This window comes from Thamnophis elegans, chromosome 13 (assembly GCF_009769535.1).
Source record: "Thamnophis elegans isolate rThaEle1 chromosome 13, rThaEle1.pri, whole genome shotgun sequence".
NCBI classification, from domain to species: Eukaryota; Metazoa; Chordata; class Lepidosauria; order Squamata; family Colubridae; genus Thamnophis; species Thamnophis elegans.
In genome coordinates, this window is record NC_045553.1 from 49,063,172 (window position 1) to 49,084,623 (window position 21,452).

Genomic DNA, 21,452 nt, shown 5'->3' on the forward strand with positions numbered 1-21,452 from the left:
CTCCCCCAAAAACTCAGGAATGTGGGAGGAACAGGCTGTTCTCTGCCATCGTGCCTCCGAACGGCTGACCTCGCCAGAGGTCAGCAAACGCAGCCGCATGACATGAGCCATCCAAAATAGCACATAGGCTAAATAAAGGCCCGATGAAGAGCCGGAGCAAATGAGGATAGTACAAGAGAATCAGACGGCATTTTCGAAGGAAACGTCTGAAATCATCCAGCGAAAGGAACAGGGTGGGGGGTGGAGTGGGGAGATATTATTTTAAAATATAACATTCTTTATGTCTCAGTTATGATGCTCTGACATTTGTTTCAGGATAGAAGGGCATAAATTCAGCGTTGCTAAAGAAGTGGCTGGCTTGCCAATGTTTGCGAAGAGATATATTTGGCACAGGCTTAATTTACTCTGCACTGTTTCATGCTGAAGTTATTTAACCATGATTTGTTGATAAACCGTAAGGGCTGACTCCACACAACATACCGAGTAAAAAGACGTTGGCACAGGGCGTGGGGGGGGGGATGATTGGGCATGTAAACCTGGTTACTTCGACTGGGAACGGGAGGCTAAAACATAGGAAGAACGGTCGCAGGATTTGGATATAGGCAGAAGGACCAGGAGCTGATATGATAGCAATGCTCCAGAATTGGAGGGGCTGCCACAGAGAGGAGGGGTTCAACTTATTTTCCAAAGCGCTAGAGAGGGCAGGACAAGAAACAATGGATGGAAACTAAGGAGAGAAGCAGCCTGGAATTAAGGAGAAACTTCCTAACAGTGAGGACAATTAACCAATGGAACAGCTTGCCACCTATCTGAAGTGGTGTAGGGCAGTGGTGGGTTTCAATTTTTTTTGGAGCCTACTCTGTGGGTGTGGCCTCCTTTGAGGGAGTGGCTTGCTGGCCATGTGACCTGGTGGGAGTGGCTTGCCGGCCATGTGTTTTCTTTCTTTCTTTCTTTCTTTCTTTCTTTCTTTCTTTCTTTCTTTCTTTCTTTCTTTCTCTCTCTCTCTCTCTCTCTTTCCTTCCTTTTGTCTCTCTGTCCCTTTTTTCTTTCATCTCTCTCTCACTCTTTTTCTTTTTTATTTATTTATTTCTTCCTTTCTCTCTCTCTCTCTCTCTTTCCTTCCTTTTGTCTCTCTGTCCCTTTTTTCTTTCATCTCTCTCTCTCACTTTTTCTTTTTTTCTTTTTTTCTTTATTTATTTCTTCATTTCTTTCTCTTTCTCTCTATCTCTGTATCAGTCTGTCTGTCTCTGTGTGTTGGGGGGGCAGTGGTGGGTTTCAAAAAATTTTGGAGCCTCTTCTGTAGGTGTGGCCTGCTTTCCGGGTCCACTGGTGGAACCTCTTCTAACCGGTTCGGTAGATTTGACGAACCGGTTCTACTGAATAGGTGTGAACTGGTAGGAGCAGGGGGTTGGACTAGAAGACCTCCAAGGTGCCTTCCAACTGTTCTGTTATGCTGACTGGTATGCCCAACATGCTAAACCATTCATCATCATTGACCAGTCATACCAAGCCATGAAAAAGGGATTTTTTTTAAAGCTTTCCTGCCTTGTTCTATTAGCCCAGCTCCTTTCCTTCCTGGGTTGGGACAAGGCAAGGAGCCAGGCCAGCCATATTTCTGGATGGGGCAGCTGAAACCGCCTAGATATGCTCATAAATAATTTGAAAATAAACAGCACACTATATTTAAGTAACACTAATTACCCCGTTGATTCCACGCAATTAGCGTTTAACTGCATTTTAATTTTCATGGGATTACGCAGCTTGGAAGGGCAAATCTCCTCCCCTCCCCTCCCCCCGGGAAAGGTTCATGCCATAAAAATCGGATGTCCGTATTTTCGATTTAGAAGCCGAGAGCTGAGAAGGGAGAGCCCCAGAAGGGCCTGCATAAGCTGGCATGGATGGTGGCAGCAGCTCAAGTCATGGTTTAAATTGGGGTTGGGGGGCTGGGCCACTGTGGCAGCCCACAAAGACCCCTCCCCAAGAAGCATCCTTCCTTCCAGCCTGCCCGGGCAGGGGGGGGGGGCGGCGTCTGCCCACCGGCGTCTGCCCACCGGGCCTCCCCCTCCTGGCGTGTGGAGCTGCTGCAGAGTGCCTCCCCTCCCCTCCCCTCCGAGCATGCGGGCGCCGAGCGCGGGGCAAAGGGCTGTACAGTTTGCATCTCAATAAAAAAAAGGGGGCCAAGGCGCAGCAGTTAATGTAATCAGTAAATAAATAAAGGAGGGCTTAAGCGGGGTGTAGAGCAATCAGTTTAGAACTACAGGATAATTAACCCAGCAGGAGGCCGGAGCAGCCTATAGTCAGGTTTAAATGAGCGACTTCACTTTCATTGAAGCAAACTTGCTCAGCTCCCCGGGGGGGCCTCGGATACACCCAGAACAGCCTTGGCAAAAGGCCCCCCCGGAGGCAGCGGAGGAACGCCTGGGCTGCCAGCAAGACCCCCGCCCGCCCCCCACAAACACTCGAACCCAGACCCACCCTGGTCCTAGAATGCCACGGAGGCTTATTTCGAGGCAGCGGGTGAAATAACCAGCATCGCAGGACTCGGTTTTCTTACCACTCAAACGCTCCCCTCTCTCGACGGGTTCTGCTTCTCCCCCCCCCCCCCCGCCCCCCCCCAAAAGCCAAAGCGCCATGCAGGACTCCGAGAGGCTCAAAGGTAGGAAGAAGAAGGGTTGCGGGAACCGGGCGTGGTGAAGAGAAGGACCAGGGGGGACACGAGAGCCGTCTTCCAAGATCTGCCACAGAGAGGAGGGGGCCAAGCTGTCTTCCGAAGCCCCCGAAAGGCCGGACAAGGAAGAATGGGTGGAAACTGACCAAGGAGAGATCCAACCTGGAAGTAAGGAGGGATTTTTCTGACAGTGAGAACCATCAACCAAGTGGCCTTCAGAGACTGTGGGAGCTTCATCACTGGAGGCTTTCAAGAAGAGACTGGACTGCCATCTGTCAGAAATGGTGGAAGGTCTCCTGCTTGAGGGGGTGGGGGCGTTTCTGGCTGGGGGATTCTGGGAGTTGAAGTCTCCCATCTTCAAGTGGCCAAGGTTGAGGAACACTGCCAAAGGCCATTCAAACCTGGAACCACAGCCATGCGCCAAGCTTTGGGGACAACAGAGTTTGTGACTTGCCTAGTGAAAATCTGGGGAGTTGAAGCCCAGATTTCATTCATCACACAAAGCCTCTGTTGTCTGGATGAGTCCCATCTCTGCTCTGGAGGACAGATAGATGTATGACTTGGATTAGAAGACCTGAAGCAGGTTATCATGGATTGTTCAACTAACCACAGTTGTGGCTTGGTGTGGTGTATGAAGCCTCTATCTATCTATCTATCTATCTATCTATCTATCTATCTATCTATCTATCTATCTATCTATCTATCATCTATCTATCTATCTATCTATCTATCTCTCTCTCTCTCACACACACACACACACACTTTCTCTCTCTTTTTCACTTCCTCTCTCTCCTCTCTCTTCCTTTTCTCCTTCCTTCCTTTTCTTTTCTTTCTTTTTCTTTCTTTCTCTCCCTCCCTTCTTCTCTCTTTCAGTCCCTCCCTCTCCCCTTTCTTTCTCTTTTTTCTTTTTCTTTCTCTCTTCCTTTTCTCCTTCCCTCCTTTTCTTCTTTTTTCTTTCTTTCCCTCCCTCCCTTCTGTCTCTCTCTCTTTCAGTTACTCTCTCTCCCCTTTCTTTCTTTTCTTTCTTTTTTTTCTTTCTTCTTTCTCTCTCCCTCCCTCTCTTTCAGTCCCTTCCTCTTCCCTTTCTTTCTTTTTCTTTTCTTTTTTTCTCTCTTCCTTTTCCTTCCTTTTCTTCCTTCTTTCTTTTTTCTTTCTTCTCCCTCCTTCCCTTCTGTCTCTCTCAGTTCTTCTCTCTCCCCTTTCTTTCTCTTTTCTTTTTCTTTTCTTTCTTTCTTCTTTCTCTCTTCCTCCCTCTCTTTCTCTTTCAGTCCCTTCCTCTCCCCTTTCTTTCTCTTCCTTTTCTTTTTCTTTCTCTCTTCCTTTTCTCCTTCCTTCCTTTTCTTCCTTCTTTCTTTTTCCTTTCCTCTCTCTCCCTCCATTCCTCCTGCAGTGGCCAATCCTGGATGCTGTTTTTTTTTTTTTTGGCAAGGGGAGGATGAGATAAATTCTGTTCATAAATGGGCTCAAGAGACCCCTCCTCCTCCTCCATCCCAGCTGGGAAACTGCACAGAAGGAAAGGAAACCAAGAGCCACCAGCATCAACGACTGAATTAACTTTATTGTATTTTTTTTTTAAATTCCTAACTGCAGATTCAAGATATACAACTGAACATTGCTATTTTCCTTATGAGACTTATAAATAAAAATACAAAAAAATGTCCACTACAAAAAAATCTACTGTTAGTAGGATGTAAAAAATATTCTCTTTGCTATAGAAGGCACAAACTTCACTTAGTGACAGATGGAGAGAAAAAAAAACCTGCAGCAATACATCATTTTTTTGGGGGTGGGGGAAAACCCCTCCTTTTGTCGTGTTTCCCCCCCCCCCCTCGCCAGAAAACACGGAAGGTTGACAGAGAACGCTCCTGGGCCTTTCAGAATCGATGCAGGAGGAGAGAATGGCAACTAGAAAAGGGACACCACAACTTTCTTTGGGGGGGGGGGTGGAGGGGAACTGATTTATTGTGTGTGTGTGTGTGTGTGTGTGTATTTTTAACTTCAATGCATCTAAGACTCTGGACGAAGCTTATAACAAGACGGCAGAAGCTGCACTGCAAAGGAACGAACAGAAAAGTACTTTGTACAGGGGGAAAAAAAAATCTATATACACATAACACCGTATTTGGAAAAATAAAGTAAATAACAAAAAACACAAAAACAATAACTGGCACCTTCTTAAATCAGGCTAGCAGGAGGTGCTGAGGTAGACCGAGCCAGGATATAGCAATGCAAGAAACAGAATTTCTCTTTTAACACGAAGCAATCAAACTGGCACTTTTAACTGCGACGACATGGAGAGATAAAGAGATTAAACACAAGTGAAGAATAAGCTTTCCATTTGCTTGGTCCGGAAGGACACGGTTGGTCCTCAGTGCTAATATATATATAGATATCTGAAATCTACAAGCGTCCATGGAGATTGGGCACGGCTTCTGAGCCTCCCAAAAAGCCAGGCCTCTTTTAGACACGATGCCCAACCAATACTGAGATGTGTGTCAAGAAAATGACAGGCCTGGGCTGAGGGAGGTCATGGTAAGGGGAGAGGGAAAGCTTGCAGAGACATCCAGCCCTCGACCACAACTTTTGCGTCCCCTGCCCACCCCAACCACAGCCTTCCCTGCCAAAACCCCCTTGGCCTCCATCAAGGGGAAGCAAACTCCTGGGGCAGCCTTTAGAGACTGGAGGGTGGGGTCAGGAGGAAGTGGGCGGGGCCTAGGAAGAAGCGGGCGGGGCGGAGAATTCCATTGGATTATTTGGAATTGGAAGTGAGACCGCTTAAAGCGTGGAAGTGGCCCATTCAGGAGGCTTTGACTGAATCTCTGTAGGGCTTGGCAGCGTTGGCATGGCCTCCCACGCTTCGGCGGGGCAGGTTGTGTTGCTGTGAAGCAGAACACAGCCCTGTGGAGTGGAAGGGGCACAAAGGATGGGGGTGCATACTGGAGTGCAACGTGGCCCGGGCTTCCTTCCTTGTGCCAACGGAGCCTCTTCCCCCAGTGCCAGGGAACCATGGGCCGAGAACTGCAGGGAGGGAGGGAGGTGCCAGAATAAAGATGGGGCAATACCATGACATTCCTCAGCGAGCAAGTCCCCCCCCATCCTAATCCCCCAAGGTACCAAATCATTAAGAAAGCACTGCAGCATTTTATTCCTCTTTTGCTTTTCAAAAATGCGCAGAAATCAACAACACACACACACACACAAACACACTTGTTTTCAGGCACAAAGATTGACCAAAAGGAAAAAAAAAAGCCATTTTTTTCCCCCCAAAGTTGTGTTGAGGATCGTACAATGAAGCCGCCCCAGTCTTGTTTCCCACCACAAAGAAGCCACAAAGTTATATTTCTCCATCGGACGGACACGCACGAAACACACACCGGCAAGGGTTTGTACACAATAACCGTACTGCTTTCAGTTTCTGAAATGTCATCCCAAAGCCACAATCACAGACAGCCAGGAATATATACTTGCAAAGGGAAGCCAAATTAAAAGCCCACGGAGGGGGTCGGTGGGAGGGGGACACGCCAGAGGGGTGGGGGGTGGGGGTCGGTGGGAGGGGATCCCACGCTCAGATCGGTTGGGTGGGGGGGCAGAAGGGCCAAGGAAGAAAGGAAGGGGCCCCAGACAACCCGTGGGGCTCCAGCCCTCCGATGCCCCCCAAATTCCATCTGGTTTCTGCAGGTCCCGCTTTGTGACTCGACCTCTTCCTCCTCCTTGTGGCGCCAAGCACTTTGCCACCCTGTCACTGGTCAAGCCAGCAATGATAGGAAGCCAACCATCATTTAGAGAGGGAGGGAGGCAAGTGGCATGAGGCCCGCCCACCCTTTGCTCCCCCAAACCAGTGGAGTCTCCTTCCCACCCCGTCCCGCCCGTCCTCTCCGTGGCAGGCCGAGGGTCCCACCGACAAACCTTGGACCCCGGGCCCTTCCCAAGTGTGCTTTGAGTTGAGTACCGTCTGCTATGGCGAACTCGTTGCAACAATACTGCGTGATTTATTATTTAATACTAGGTTTCCAACGCATCCCCCCTCAGACGCAAACGTATTCCTGTTCACAGTCACAAAAGGGAAGGAGAAGGACGACATCCTCTTGACACAGAGACTAACAAAGGTTACAAAAATATTACACTTTTGAAATAATTTATCAGTCCAACACTTTTAGCTTGGGGAGGGGCGGGGGAGAGAGGAAGACTCCTCAAACGCCTCCCCCTCCCTGTTTTTAAAAAGACGACACCCAACGAGGTTGGGGCTACATCGGGTGGGCCTCCGACATACGTCACACTGATACATTTACTGCATATTGTTCATCCAAAGGTCTTCTTTGTATGCTGTCAATTCTCTCTCTCTCTCTCTTTTTCACATTATAAACAAAACTCTACTTAACTATTCACATATTCAAGTTTAACTGGTTTATTTTTTTTTCCTTTTCTTTTACCAAATTGCTAAAGGTTTCACTAAATTTTTAGCTCTCTGGACTTAACAATGACATATAGAGTCTCTTTTATCACTCTTTCTCTCTCCCCGCCCCCCATCCCCGTTTTTAAGGCCTTCAGTATTTTCCAACGTTGAGGAAGGATCAGGGACAGATTTTAGGAGGGAAAGTGTGTGGAGCAACAACACAGAGATAGATCGCTTAAAGTTCTTCCATCGACACCAGCGAGTCTCAATTTTGGCCCCTTTAAACTGCACGGACTTCAGTTCCCAGAATTCCCCAGCCAGGATTGGGGCATTCTGGGAGTTGGAGTCCACACCAACGCTTAAAGGGGTGGAGCAACATGGATCTGCCTTCGCTGAACATTCCACCCCCCCCCCATGTATAAAAGCAGCTAACTTACAAAATAAAAGGTACAATGGTAAATATAAAGCATGAGATGAGGTGAAATTTACAAAGCCACCCGCCCACAAAATATTGCAAAAACTGTGCTTCTGTAACTGCCAAAAAAAAAAAAAATAGGAACAAGAAACTTAACAATAACAACATCAACTTAAAAAGAGGTAGCTTTTCAAGATCATCTCTGAGCCGGGTCAGGCTGGATCATCAAAACAAACACCAATTTTGGTAATAACAACAACAACAATAATGCACAATCAACACGAAACAGGAAGGCTGGCGAGGAGAGCAACGTCCCGGGGGGGGGGGGAGAAGGGGGGTTGTCGGCTGTGTTTGGACACGGGTGCGAACCCTCCTTCCCAGCCCTGCCAGGTGGTCTTTTCAGCAATGAAGACCCCAACTCGTCCCACCTTCCCCACAGGAAGCCGACTCACAAGAAGCTCATGAGGTCACAAGAAACCAAGGTCATTTCAAGTACAATGTGCGAAAATGAGAAAAAAACCATCAAAACGAAAGCAAAGACACAACGAAGATGGAGGGCAGCTGCGTTCCCCACTCAGTTGCGATGGCGACGGAAGTCCCGGGCAGGAAGGGCCTCCAGAGAAGTCTTGATGGGATGGGGTTCCATGGGGGGGAGGGGCAAGAGGGAAGAGAAAGAACCTCTCCCCTTGGCTGAAGTCACCAAGGGCCAAGGTGGAGAAGCAAGGGAGCCTCAAGCCACTTCCCAGGGCTCCAAGTGGGCAGAGGGGACACCTTTTCAAGCTCAGGTGGTCCTCCAGGAGGGGCATCCCAGGACAAGGACATCGAGGGAGGGGGACAAGTAAAAATCTAAACTGAATTTTGATTGCACTTAAATCAAGGACATGAAGTCCACTCAACCAGTCGTTCTTCCAGACCTGTATTCCTTCCTTCCTTCCTTCCTTCCTTCCTTCCTTCCTTCCTTCCCTCCTTCCTTCCCGCCTTCCTTCCTTTCCTTCCTTTCCTTTCCTTCCTTCCTTCCTTCCTTCTGCCAAATTGCTATTTGTGGGCTATTTTGGGGAAAACTCTGGAAGCTGCTCCTAACCTAGGGTCCTGGAAGGGAGGGGAGAGGTCCCAGGTTTCACAACATCCCTGGAGCAGAAAGAGGGATGAGCTGGAAGAGGCAGCCCCCAATCAAGGGAGGAGACCCCCTCCCAACCAAGAGATAGGCTTATAGTAAGAACTGTTCGTCCTCTTGGCGATGTTGTTATGTGCAAAGCACAAGCAGAAGATCCTTCCTGGAAGAAAATATTGGGGACATGAAGATTTGCTGATGGTTGCAAGATGGACCAGCGGGACAAATGGCTCCTTAGCCTCTCAAATAAGCTGGCAGGTGGCTGCCAGGAGACACACCTGCCCAGAGACAGCATTAGCTTCCTACATCTCTGGGAGTTCAGGTCTTCCACCCTTCCGAGAAGAGGAAGTGGTGCTTCAATGACACTCTCAACTTTGGGTGAGGTCTACATGCCAATTTATCTGGCTGCCAATGATGCACAGTGAGCAGGAAAGGCAGAAGGCTGAACCAGCCCTGCCTCTTCAGCCCACCCATCCCCGCATTTGCTAGGCAGAGATCAGGACATCCGTCCTGGGCAGAAGGAAGCTCTGAGCTGAACCTTGGACAGCTCCATGGAACAAGAAGGCTGTTCCATGTGCAGAAGTCAAGACTGCAAGGAGACTTCCACACTGTTGGGCATTGCACCTCAAACCCAGGTACCACGATCGTCTACAGGTGGCCAGAGTCTCCAGACAGCCCATCCCCATGAGTAACTGAAGCCATTCCTGGGTTGGTTCCCATCCACTGATGGTCAGGTTCTCTCCATGTGGATGGAGCTGAGGCTTCCATGGAGTTTGCCTCGTGGTTATTGCAGAGGAAGGCGTGGGACTGAGGCTGTTGATTAGGAGAAAGCACAGCCCTTCCACCCCCCACCCCCCATGGAAGCCAATGGGAAAGGGCTTGAGAATAGGGGCTCCGCAGAACTCCCCAAGGCCCCAGAGGGTAGGATCGGGGGCCTCTCTAGCAGCCGATGGGTTTCCCCTAAGCCTTGTCATTTGGATTTCTCCTCCGCTCAGACACGGCCGTCTGTCCAAGCTAGCAAATGTGTAAACTTATGCTGTCTGCCTGCCTCCTCCTCCTCCTCCCCCCTCTTGCTCAAAAAACAAATAAATAAAAATAAATGCATAGAATGGTCTTTGGTCAGAAGAAAGGGTCGCAGCTCCCAGGGAATAACTGGGGGCCAATTCTGAGCGCATCTGGGGGTCTCGATCTTTGAGGCAGCAACCCCCAACATTTGAGTCACCACTGGTAGAATCAATGGGAAAAGGGTTGGCGCTGGGGGTCCTAATGCTCTCCCCTAGCAGAGACACCCCTCCCCCCAGGACACCCTCTGATCTTCCTTGATCTTCTCAAGCAGATTCCAGGAGGGATCCAGGAAGTCCCAAGGCAGCTGGTACCTTCCCCACAGCTGTGGCACCCCAGAACTCTGTGGCTCCTCTGCTCCCTAACAGGTCTATCTCCCCCAAACATGTCCTTGGATTGGCAGCTAGGTCACCTCTCAGAGGGACCAGGGAGGACAGGGGGTGTGTGCGTGTGTGAATTTGGGGAATCGGCTGGATGCATGTGTGGAACATTGCATCCTGCGGTTGATGTGGCTTCCAGGAGGACCATGGATGGGTGTGTTAGGGATCCGCATTGGGAGCAAAATAAAGGGGGGCCAATGGAGACTCCTCACGATGCTACAATTCCAAGCATCCTTGGGGAAACCAAGGCAGCAGCTCAGAGGGTTGATTGGTTCTCAGCGTGCACCCCAACAGAGAGAAATTAGCCCTCCGCCACCCCCCAAGGAGCAACAGTGGCACCAAAGAAGTCTGGAGCCCCGAGGCAGCCCCGGGGGGGACACAGCCCCCACGTGAGACAACTTCACAGCTGTCCAGGGCTGGGGGTGGGTTGAGGGGATGCTCCTTTGAGGGACCCCAACGGGCTCTCTCCCCCCTCGCTCATTTCTCCCTGCTCCACCTGCTCTTTGCAACCTGAAGGACAACGGAAGCTGGGAAGGGAGGGGCCAGCAGCTCCTGGGCGAAGAGAACCCCAAGCGAAATGAGGAAGGAAATGGGGGGAGCGAAGGGGAGGAAAGGAGAAGGGGAGGGAGCGACGGAGGGGGTTGGTTCTGTCCAGTCCTTCCCAGCTTCTCTTCCCTTCCCGTCAGACGTAGCACAGGTAGAGATAGGTCTTCTCTATCCTCCAGTCGGCGGGGATCTCCTCCGGCTTGTGGCCCTTCATGTGCTTCTGCATGGCGGAAAGGCTGGGGCAGTATTCCAGGCAGATGGTGCACTGGTAAGGAGAGGCGCCGTTGTGGGTCCTGAGATGCTTGATCATGGCGGAGTAATCTCGAGACCGCTGGTGGCAGAGTTTGCACTCAAAGGGCTTCTCGCCTGCGGAGTGGGAGAAGGAGGAAGCGGTAAAAGGAGGAGGGGAAAGGAGGGGAGAGGAAGGAGAAGGAGAGAGAAGAGAAGGGGAAGCAGAAAGGAGAGAGGAAAGAGAAGGGGAAGAAGGAAAAGGAGAGAGGAATGAGAAGAAGGAGAAAGAGAAATGAGAGAGGAAAGATGAGAAGGGAAAAGGAGGGGAGAGGAAGGAGAAAGAGAAGAAGGAGAAGGAGGAGGGGAAGAAGAAGAAAGCAGGAGGAGGAGGAGGGGAAGGAGAAATAGGAGATGAAAGATAAGGAAGGGAAAGGAGAGGAGAGGAAGGAGAAAGAGAAGAAGGAGAAGGAGGAGGGGAAGAAGAAGAAAGCAGGAGGAGGAGGAGGGGAAGGAGAAATAGGAGATGAAAGATAAGGAAGGGAAAGGAGGGGAGAGGAAGGAGAAGGAGAAAGGAAAGAGGAGAAAAAATAAGAGAAGGGAAGGAGAAATAAAAGAGGAAAGAGAAAGAGGAGGAGGAGGGGAAGGAGAAATGGGAGATGAAAGATAAGGAAGGGAAAGGAGGTGAGAGGAAGGAGAAGGAGAAAGGAAAGAGGAGAAAAAATAGAAGAAGGGAAGGAGAAATAAAAGAGGAAAGAGAAAGAGGAGGAGAGGGAATCATGAATGGCGGATGTTAGAAGTTATTGCAACAGTCTGGACCCTCTTCCAGGAACATGGCAGGCAGAGTGAGAATGCCCCCCCCTCCCCAATCTCGGGCCTTGCGTGGCCTGGTCCGGGGCCACTCCTTGTCTTCCCAGGCCAGAGCCAGCTGGGCTGGGGGCCTCTCCCAGAAAGCCCTTCCAGGCCCCGTCGGCTGCAGCTGCGGTCAAAAGCCGAGGGGGCTTCCTTCAGTGCAGTAATTAACCGCCTGGCTTTTTCTCGGTATCAATACCCATCCCATGCCCAGGCAGAGCGGATAATGAAGTAATGAACAGAAAAAGCCATCTGAATATCGACCGGCTATTTACAAAAGCTGCAGGCAGAAGTTGCCCAGGAGGTGTGTGTGTGTGTGGGTGGGGGGGGGACCCTGCCTCCTGCAGGCGGTCCGGCCGTCCCCTTACCCGTGTGGACCCTGTAGTGGGTCTCCAGCTGATGCTTCAGGCTGAACTTCTTCCCGCAGCCGTTGCATTCGTAGGGCTTCTCCCCGGTGTGGATGCGCTTGTGTCCTTTCAAAGTGCTCTCATCCCGGAAGCAGCTCCCGCAGAATTCACACTCGTACGGATGGTCGCCTGCAGCCAAGACAAGAGTGGGGGGGTCAGAGGGAAGCTGTCCTGCGGCCAAGAGACCAGGCCCACACCCGCCCGCCCACGAGGGCCCAGGGGACGTTGGTAGCTCAGGGTTGAAACGAGGGCTCCTCGCTGCTCTCTGAGCTCGGCTGTTTTCTTGCAGACGTTTCATGACCCAGCTAGGTAATCTCATCAGTGCTAGAAGGGAGAGGGGTTTGCAGAGTGGAGGGAGGAGAAGGGGAGGAGGCGGAGGAGAAAGGGGAGTGGAGGAGGAAGAAGAGGAGGAGGAGGAGGGAAGAGGAGGAGGAGGAGGAGGAGGAGGAGGAGGAGGAGGAAGAGAAGGAGGAGGAGAGGAGGAGGAGGAGGAGGGGAGGAGGAGGGGGGGAGGAGGAGGAGGAGGAGAGGAGGAGCAGAAGAGGAGGAGGAAAAGGACTGTGGCGATCCTTGATGCTGCTCTGAGCTCGGCTGTATTTCTTGCAGACGTTTTCATGACCCAGCTAGGTAACCTCATCAGTGCTAGAAGGGAGAGGGGTTTGCAGAGTGAGGGAAGAGAAGGGGAGGGAGGCGGAGGAGAAAGGGGAGTTGGAGGAGGAAGAGGGAGGAGGAGGGGAGGAGGAGGAGGAGGAGGACCAGGAGGAGGACCAGGAGGAGGAGGAGGACCAGGAGGAGGACCAGGAGGAGGAGGAGGAGGAGGAGGAGGAGGAAAAGGTCTGTGGCGTCCTTGATGCTCTCTGAGCTCGGCTGTTTTCTTGCAGACGTTTCATGACCCAGCTAGGTAACCTCATCAGTGCTAGAAGGGAGAGGGGTTTGCAGAGTGGAGGGAAGAGAAGGGGAGGAGGCGGAGGAGAAAGGGGAGTGGAGGAGGAAGAGGAGGAGGAGGAGGAGGAGGAGGAGGAGGAGGACCAGGAGGAGGAGGAGGACCAGGAGGAGGAGGAGGCAGGAGGAGGAGGAGGAGGAGGAGGAGGAGGAGGAGGAGGAGGAGGAGGGGAGGAGGAGGAGGAGGAGGAGGAGGAGGAGGAAAAGATCTGTGGCGTCCTTGATGCTCTCTGAGCTTGGCTGTTTTCTTGCAGACGTTTCATGACCCAGCTAGGTAACCTCATCAATGCTAGTCACTATGTTACTGATGATGTTACCTAGTTTGGATAAGGAAACGCCTGCAAGAAAACACCCAAGCTCAGAGGGCACCAAGGACCCCCTCAGACTTTAATTCCAAATAATCAGCTTAAAAGGGAAACCTTTATGGTTTTTCAACAATTACTTCGAATCGATTTTCAGTGGTTCTTTATTCAATGTTGTGCTCCACTTTGGGTAGGAAAGACAAATCATTTCATGCTTGCGATGTTGGCATCCTACATTGCAACTAATAGGGATGGCCGTACTTCCCCCCCCCCCCCCCCGTCTTCTTTATCTGCAACGATCTAAGTTGTCTCAGTAGTAGAATGCCCATAATTTTCAATTAATGTTGTAAAAAACATCACTGGGATGAAACGACACACCTCAGGATCCGTCATGGAAAAGGGGTGGAAGAATTAGGTCCACCCTGTAGATTCAGAAGCCAAGATGTCTTCCTGGGGTCAAAAGCTGATCGTGAGGACAGAGGTCTCCAAGAGGGATGGAGATGGGTTTTTTGGTAGACCTTTCAGAACAAGGTGGAGTCCAAAGAATTGTAGGATGGGAACACGAGAGGGAGAAGATTCTGGGCCACCTTAAGGAATGACTGATCTTCTTCTGGAGGTAGACCTTATATCTTCTGGAGGTAGACCTTATTTCTTCTGGAGATAGACCTTATTTCTTCTGGAGATAGACCTTATATCTTCTGGAGATAGACCTTATAATCTTCTGGAGATAGACCTTATTTCTTCTGGAGATAGACCTTATATCTTCTGGAGATAGACCTTATATCTTCTGGAGATAGACCTTATTTCTTCTGGAGATAGACCTTATATCTTCTGGAGATAGACCTTATTTCTTCTGGAGATAGACCTTATATCTTCTGGAGATAGACCTTAATCTTCTGGAGATAGACCTATATCTTCTGGAGATAGACCTTATATCTTCTGGAGATAGACCTTATATCTTCTGGAGATGGACCTTATCTTAACCTTATTCTTCTGGAGATAGACCTTATATCTTCTGGAGAGGACCTTAATTATTCTGAGATGGACCTTATTTCTCTGGAGATAGACCTTATATCTTCTGGAGAGTAGACCTTATTTCTTCTGGAGATAGACCTTATTCTTCTGGAGATAGACCTATATCTTCTGGAGATAGACCTTATTTCTTCTGGAGAATAGACCTTATATCTTCTGGAGATAGACCTTATATCTTCTGGAGATAGACCTTATATCTTCTGGAGATAGACCTTATATCTTCTGGAGATAGACCTTATATCTTCTGGAGATAGACCTTATATCTTCTGGAGATAGACCTTATTTCTTCTGGAGATAGACCTTATATCTTCTGGAGATAGACCTTATATCTTCTGGAGATAGACGTATTTCTTCTGGAGATAGAACTTATTTCTTCTGGAGTTCAACAATCAACAGGTTGTGGAACATGGAATGTTTTATCCACCCAGGGATGCTGGTTCTTTTGGTGTCTTCTGCTGCCCTCCTCCATGCAGCTGCCCAGGAGAAGTTCTCAGGGAATGTTGACCCCCTTCAGCTTATTTCTGGTGACCGTTGTTGAGAAGATCCAGATTCTGGACACCAATCTCTCTCCTGCCTTCCAAATCTCAGGCTTCCTTCTCAAGGGAGGTGGTGGGTGGGTGGGGGAGGAAGGAGAAGGAGGAAGTGAGCAGCTCCAGCCTCCTTCTCCCCCTCTTTGAAGAAATATTTATTACAGAAGCTGAATGGAAGGACAATAAAGATAGATTGATCACCCCAGACTTTCTTCATGAATATTTAAATATTGCTGATTTGTCTTGTCAGTGTAATTACAATCTTCTCCAGGCTCGGCAAATCCGATGGCCACAAGTTTATGGTAAAGAATGGCCCCACTGTATTTCACGGGTCCCGCTAGCAGATGTGCGGAGCCGCCAAGCGTGTAATGCTGCCTCCCATTTCATACATTTGCCTCCGCTTGCTGAAAGCTTAAGTCATCCACATTGACCCTACGCTTTTTCATTATCCCCATGTCCAGAGGCAACTCGTGCCTGAGCATAAATTCTCTCCATCCTTTTTATAGACTCACAGGCGGGCGCCTCCACTTCCTCGGCCCAGGAAAGGCGGCTGCCTTGCTGCCCTCCCCGCCAGCTGCTTCCCCAACACCCAACGACGGGTCTTTAGGCACCAAGTCTCCTACCTTAGGACCCTCCTCCACCACCCCACCACCCCACTTCTACTTCTCCTCCTCCTCCTCTCTTCTTCCTTCTTCTCCTCCTCCCCGCTTCTTCTCTCCTCCTCTTCCTTCTCCCCCTCCCTCTTCTCTCCCCTTTCTTCTCCTCCTCCCCTCTCTTCTTCTCCCTCTTCTTCTTCTCTTTCCCCTCCCCCTCTTCTTTCTTCTTCTCCTCCTCCTCCTGCCTTCTCACCCCTCCTCCTCCTCTTCTTCTTCCTCTTCTTCTTTCCTCCTCCTCCCCCTGCTCTTCTTCCCCCCTCTTCTTCTCTTTCCCCTCTTCCCCTTCTTCTCATCCTCTTCCTTCTCACCCCTCCTCTTCTTCTTCCTCTTCTTCTTCTCCTCCTCCTCCTCCTCTTCTTCTCCTCCCCCTTCTTCTTCCTTCTCCTCTCCCTCTTCTTCCCCCTCTTCTTCTTCTCCTCCCTCCTCTTCCTCCTCCCTCCTCTTCTTCTTCCCCCTCTTCTTCATTGTCCCCTCCCCCTCTTCTTCTCCTCCTCCTCTACCTTCTCACCCCTCCTCTTCTTTTTCTCCTCCTCCCCCTCTTCTTCTCTTCCTCCTCACTCTCCTCCTCCTCTCCTCCTCCTCCTCCTCCTCCTCCTCCTTCCTTTTCCTCCTCCCACTCCCATTCCCCACTTCTGAAAAAGCTGCTCTGTTTCTCCATTTTTGATACCAAACCAAGCCTACTTGGTGGAGGGGGAAGGGGGAAGGGGAGAAGAAGTTGGTTCTGGAGCTGAGCAAGGAAAGGCAACATAAAATTTTGGGCTTGGGATGAAGGCAAAGTGTTGGTTCCTCCAGGGCTACAGATTCTTCCTGGGAACCCTCAGCCTCAGTTCCCCCCCTTGTAAAATGGGAACGGCTTCAACTCAGTTCCCAGGCGCAGGCACACCTGGTCCCATGTGGCTGTAAAGACGCTGGAACTCTGCTTCTGATCAGGTTTTGTCCACAGGGGGAGATCAGAAGAGTCAAGATGGAGGCTGCAGGTGTGGGGTGGAAACTCCACCTGGGTTTCACTACAGGGGTGTCCCACAGGGCATCGTGTCCTGCGTGACACCTGCCACACAGCTGTCCCACTTGGCTTTCTAAAACCACCTTCTAAGGTGACTCCTTCTCTTGTTTCAAGACTTTTCCTACTCTTAAAGTTCTCAGCCCTGGAGAGAAGAGGCAACGACACAGACACAGACACACACAGCAACACAGACACAAACTCTCCCCACGCAGCCACAGCCTCCTCCGTGCGTCTCTGTCGGGAGGGACAATAAATCTGTCAAATTAATTTTTCAAAGAGAGCCACCCCTGAGCATTGATGGGGCTCAGCTGCCGCAGAAGCCCCCTCACCCAGCAGCTGGCCTTGGGTGGAGAGGGCTCCTCAGAGGCGCAGGAAGGGTCTTCACTGCTAGCTTGGGCTTCTTCTTCTTTGGAACGGCCTCCCTCGGCTCAGCCAGCAGAAGCCCCCTTTGGAAACCTCAACGAAGAGGGCCAGTCCCATGATGAAGAGGTTCGAACCTGGCCTCTCCGGCTCCAGCCAATAACCGTTGGCTCAGAAGCAGGAAGCGGGGGCTGCGTCCTTGTCTACTGTACACACAAAACCCCTGATTGTTTTCTTTTTTAAAAAAAAAATCCAATTTATGGCTCGTTGATTCCCTTTGCAAGGCTGCTTAATGAGGCTGACATGAAGTCCAGGGCAAGCAGGACTAATTGCAGCCCCCTCTGGCTGGCCGGCTGCACCTGGGACCCCATCTCCCACCCCCCTAATCTCTTGTTACCTGCTTAGCCCATCCCCAAAGCGGGAGCCCACCCTCCTCGCCGGCACAGCGACCTGGTTTTATTATACAAGCAGCCCCGTGAATCAGGGATCTGTCAGTGCCAGGAGCTGCCTGGGCTCTGCCCCACACGCAGCTGCTGATGCGAAAGATGCCACTCCGGAAGCAAATGTGGCTGACGAATCAGCACGCAGGAGGCATTTTGCAGAAGGCAAAGGAGGCTGCTGTCCAACAGGTGCAACCAGCCCTCAGACTGCTTTCGGTAGTTAGAGGACAGAGGTCTAGGACATCAAACCCTTAATACACTCACTCTCTTTTTTTCTCTCTCTCTTTCTTTCTCTTTCTCTCTTTCTTTCTTTTTCTTTCTTTCTCTTCTTCCTTCCTACTTTCCTTCTTTCTTTCCTTCCTTCCTTCCCTCCCTTTCTCTTCTTCCTTCCTACCTTCCTTCTTTCCTTTCTCTCTTCCTTTCTCTCTTTCTCTTCTTCCTTCCTATCTACCTTCCTTCCTTCTTTCCTTCCTTCCTTCCCTTTCTCTTTCTCTTCTTCCTTCCTTCCTACCTGCCCTCCTCCTTTCCTTCCTTCCTCTCTCTCTCTTTCTTTCTCATTCTCTTCTTCCTTCCTTCCCTCCCTTTCTTTCTCTCTTTCTCTTCTTCCTATCTTCCTACCTTCCTTCCTGCTTTCCCTTCCTTTATCTCTTTCTCTTCTTCTTTCCTTCCTACCCACCTTCCTTTCTCTCTCTCCCTTTCTTTTCTTCCTTCCTCTCTCCCTCCCCCCTCTCTCTCGCATACACACACACACACACACAAATTTGATTTGTGCTAAAACTGGCTGGTGCATCTGTTATGATTAGGCTCACTGAGCCATGCCCACTGGTGCTGCAGCATCTGTGGCATCTCCTGGATGATGCCCTCGGACACACACAACGCAGAGACACAATTCAAAAGGGTCAAATCCGGTTAGATCCTCATCCAGGAGGTTGGAGCTGAGAATAAACAAGATTCTACTCCTTGAAATCCCCCCCTTTTTAAAAAAAGCTCGCAGCATCCTGTGCCCTTGTGGGACAGGGTCTTCCGAGGACAGATCGACAAGGGAACTCAAACGAAGCACCCATCAACAGCAGGTAAATCTTTAAGGTCTGGTTTGGCCTTTCTGTATGATTTGCAGCCTGGAGGGGATGAGGAAGGGTGAACACCAATGGGTCAAGTTAGCCCCACTTCCAAGCCAGCACAGGCCTCCACTTTTGTGGGAAGGGACAGCTGGCTAAACCCAGGCAACTTGAATTCCCAGAATTCCCTGGCTGTGAAGGTGCATTTGGAGAAGCCTGGGTAGAGCAATGCGCCAGGTGCTGCTCATCAGAAGCACGTCGTTCACCCCCTGCCCGTCGCTGTCCGGGTACATTTCCCAGAGAGCTCCCCTTGCTTACCTGTATGCGAGCGTAGGTGCCTTTTGAGGGCCGTGTGGCTGGGGAATGTGCGGTTGCACTCGCTGCAGATGTAGCTTCTCACACCAGCATGCACCTCCATGTGCTGCTGTAGGGCCGTCTGCGTTTGGAAGCGTTTCCCACAGAGCAGGCAGAAGACGGCCATGTCCGAGCCTGGAAGAAGAAGGAAATGGGAGGTCAGCTCCAGAAGAAATGTCTGGCTAGGTGGGCAGAAGGTCTGCACCCCCAGGGGGCTCCGACTCAGCTTCTACTGCCTGCGTCTGGGACATGGACTGGCCAGAGAAAGGGGGACAGTGGCCAACACGTCCATCGGTCACAAATCCCTACCTAGATTGAGGAACAAATCCAATAAGACTTTGCAAATTAGTTCACAATCATTACCTATCGATCATAATTTCTTTTAGTTTTCATGATTTGGGAAAAGGATAAGAATTATGCATAGATCCTGTGCTAGGAACCTTTTGCCATATGTGGTGGGAGTGCTCGAAAGCCTTTTGGCACCAGGCAAGAAGTGGTCAGAAGAGATGCTAAATCAAAGGATAGAGTTGATAGGCCGGAACTATTTCTGTTAGGGATTACAAAAGAAAAAACATAGCAAAGGTGGATCATATTTAATGTTGCATATTTTAACAGCAGCCAAATTGGTCTTTTGTACAGAACTGGAAAAAATGAAGAGATCTCCCCAGAACAAGAAATAATAAAGAAGATACTGACGTGCACAGAAATGGACAGACTCTAGAGCTCAAAGACGAGGGCAAGGCGGAATACCACGGAATATGGGAGAAATGGTTAGAAACGAGGGGAAAAGGTTGGGACAGAATAACACGGATAAGTTAAGAATTGGAAAATATGGTATTAATATTGTACGAAAGGTAGGCATTGGATATGTATATGCAGTGATAGTAACTATATCATGTAAGGGTTTAATGTGTAGGTAATTCGACTGGTAATGATACAAACTGTTATTGTTGTAAGAGCAAAAAAGGAAGGAAATGATTATGCCAGAAACGTCGCACCATGTCCAACATTGTTGGACAATGTTTATTTTAAAACTTAAAAAAAAAAGAATTATGCATGGATCAGGCAAGTTTTCACAAATCTGACATTCACGAACCTCTTCTCCCCATGGATGGTCTTCACCCAATACGCAGAGACCCTGGCCTGCTTCCCTCTTGGGAGAAATGAAATTATGGAAACTCAACTCAAGAGTTCATTCAACATTTGGAGTTTTCATCTTTTTAGTTGTCTGTCTCTGTGTCCATCCATCCATCCATCCATCCATCCATCCATCCATCCATCCATCCATCCATCCATCCCACTCCCAACCTCCTATATACTGTACCTGCCTACCTAACTACCTGTTTTACCGCAGGGAACTCAAGCAAGTTTTCACCACACAACCTCCTTGAACGATAACGATAGTAGCGAAGATTGTGACTTTGAATGTATGGAATTCTATCACAGGCAACAATCAAAGGAACTTATTAACTAAATATCCCCCCCTCCCTTCTCTCTAATGAAACCTGATTATTATACTAGTTAGGGAGCAAATTAGAACAGAATAATATAAAATGAAATAGTAGGTAAATTAAAGAGAGACGGAAAATAAGGAATGCAAGCATATTCATAGGGTAGATGTGTAATTTCACCATCTGCAATTGAGAAGAGATGCTTTCTCAAATGGGCTTCCCACATATCCAAAGGAAACCAGAGATTATTTTGAAAATGTAAAATTAAAATAATAATAATAATAGCCTCTGGTGGAAAAACTTCTGCACTTAACTCCAAAAGAGTCAGGACTTTCTTTTCACAGCTCCCAAAACCTGAACTTCCAAATATTCTGAGAATTATCTTTCTGGGGTGGGTGGGCAGGAGCCATTCTTGGTCTCCACGTTTTGGGACAATCCAGGACAGTTATGGGGTCTTCTTGAGCAACAAGGGCAGCTTCAGAAGATGCTCTTCTCTTTGAAGAAGGAAATTAATGCCAGCTCAGTTGGGAACATTTTCACAGCTGGGAAAGACACGGTGCCGCCTGCTCGATTGTGTCCCTTTGGAGCTGCCTTCACAAGTGTGTGTCTCACTTGAGATACCTGCTTGTGGAGACAGGTCAGAAGGAAGCCTACTTCTTCACTCTCCCTGCCAGCTCAGCACAACCTCCAACAGCTTCCACACCAATTGTGCAAGGGTGCCGGGACGTGTTCACCCACCAAAGGGACGAAGATCAGTGGTGGGATTCAAATGATTGAACAACCGGTTGTCTGCCCTAATGATTACTTCCAACAACCAGTTCATCCAACTGCTCAGAAGGTTAACAACTGGTTCTCCCGAAGGGGTGCGAACTGGCTGAACCCCACCATTGTATCTATCTTTCTTCTGCCTGTCTCTCCCTCTCCCTCCCTCTCTCTCTCCCTAGATTCTGTCTCTCTCTCACATCATCTGTCTGTCTGTCTGTATCTACCTATCTACCTATCTACCTACCTATCTACCTACCTACCTACCCACCTACCCACCTACCCACCTACCCACCCACCCATCCAGTGGTAGGATTCAAATAATTTAACAACTGGTTCTCTGCCCTAAGATTTCTTCTAACAATCAGTTCACCAAACTGCTCAGAAAGTTAACAGTTGGTTCTCCTGAAGGGATGCGATCTGGCTGAATCCCACCACTGGAGGGTCAAGATTTTGAGTTCAGTCTCCTGCTTATGGACCCTTGGAGAATCCCCAGGGAA

The 21,452-nt window shown here is 49.6% G+C and overlaps 1 protein-coding gene across 3 annotated transcripts in view; it reads right to left on the bottom strand.

Moving 5' to 3' along the window:
* Nucleotides 1–4,208: 4,208 nt before the first annotated feature.
* Nucleotides 4,209–21,452, bottom strand: part of ZBTB16 (zinc finger and BTB domain containing 16) — a 154,317-nt gene continuing 137,073 nt past the window's right edge. For all 3 annotated transcript variants that reach the window (XM_032228825.1, XM_032228822.1, XM_032228823.1), the window contains exons 5-7: nucleotides 18,704–18,874; nucleotides 12,024–12,191; nucleotides 4,209–10,941 (exon numbers count right to left, since the gene is read on the bottom strand). In XM_032228825.1, the coding sequence (XP_032084716.1) occupies nucleotides 10,712–10,941; nucleotides 12,024–12,191; nucleotides 18,704–18,874 (569 nt within the window). In that variant the 3' untranslated portion in view covers nucleotides 4,209–10,711. The remainder of the gene's footprint in view (nucleotides 10,942–12,023; nucleotides 12,192–18,703; nucleotides 18,875–21,452) is intronic.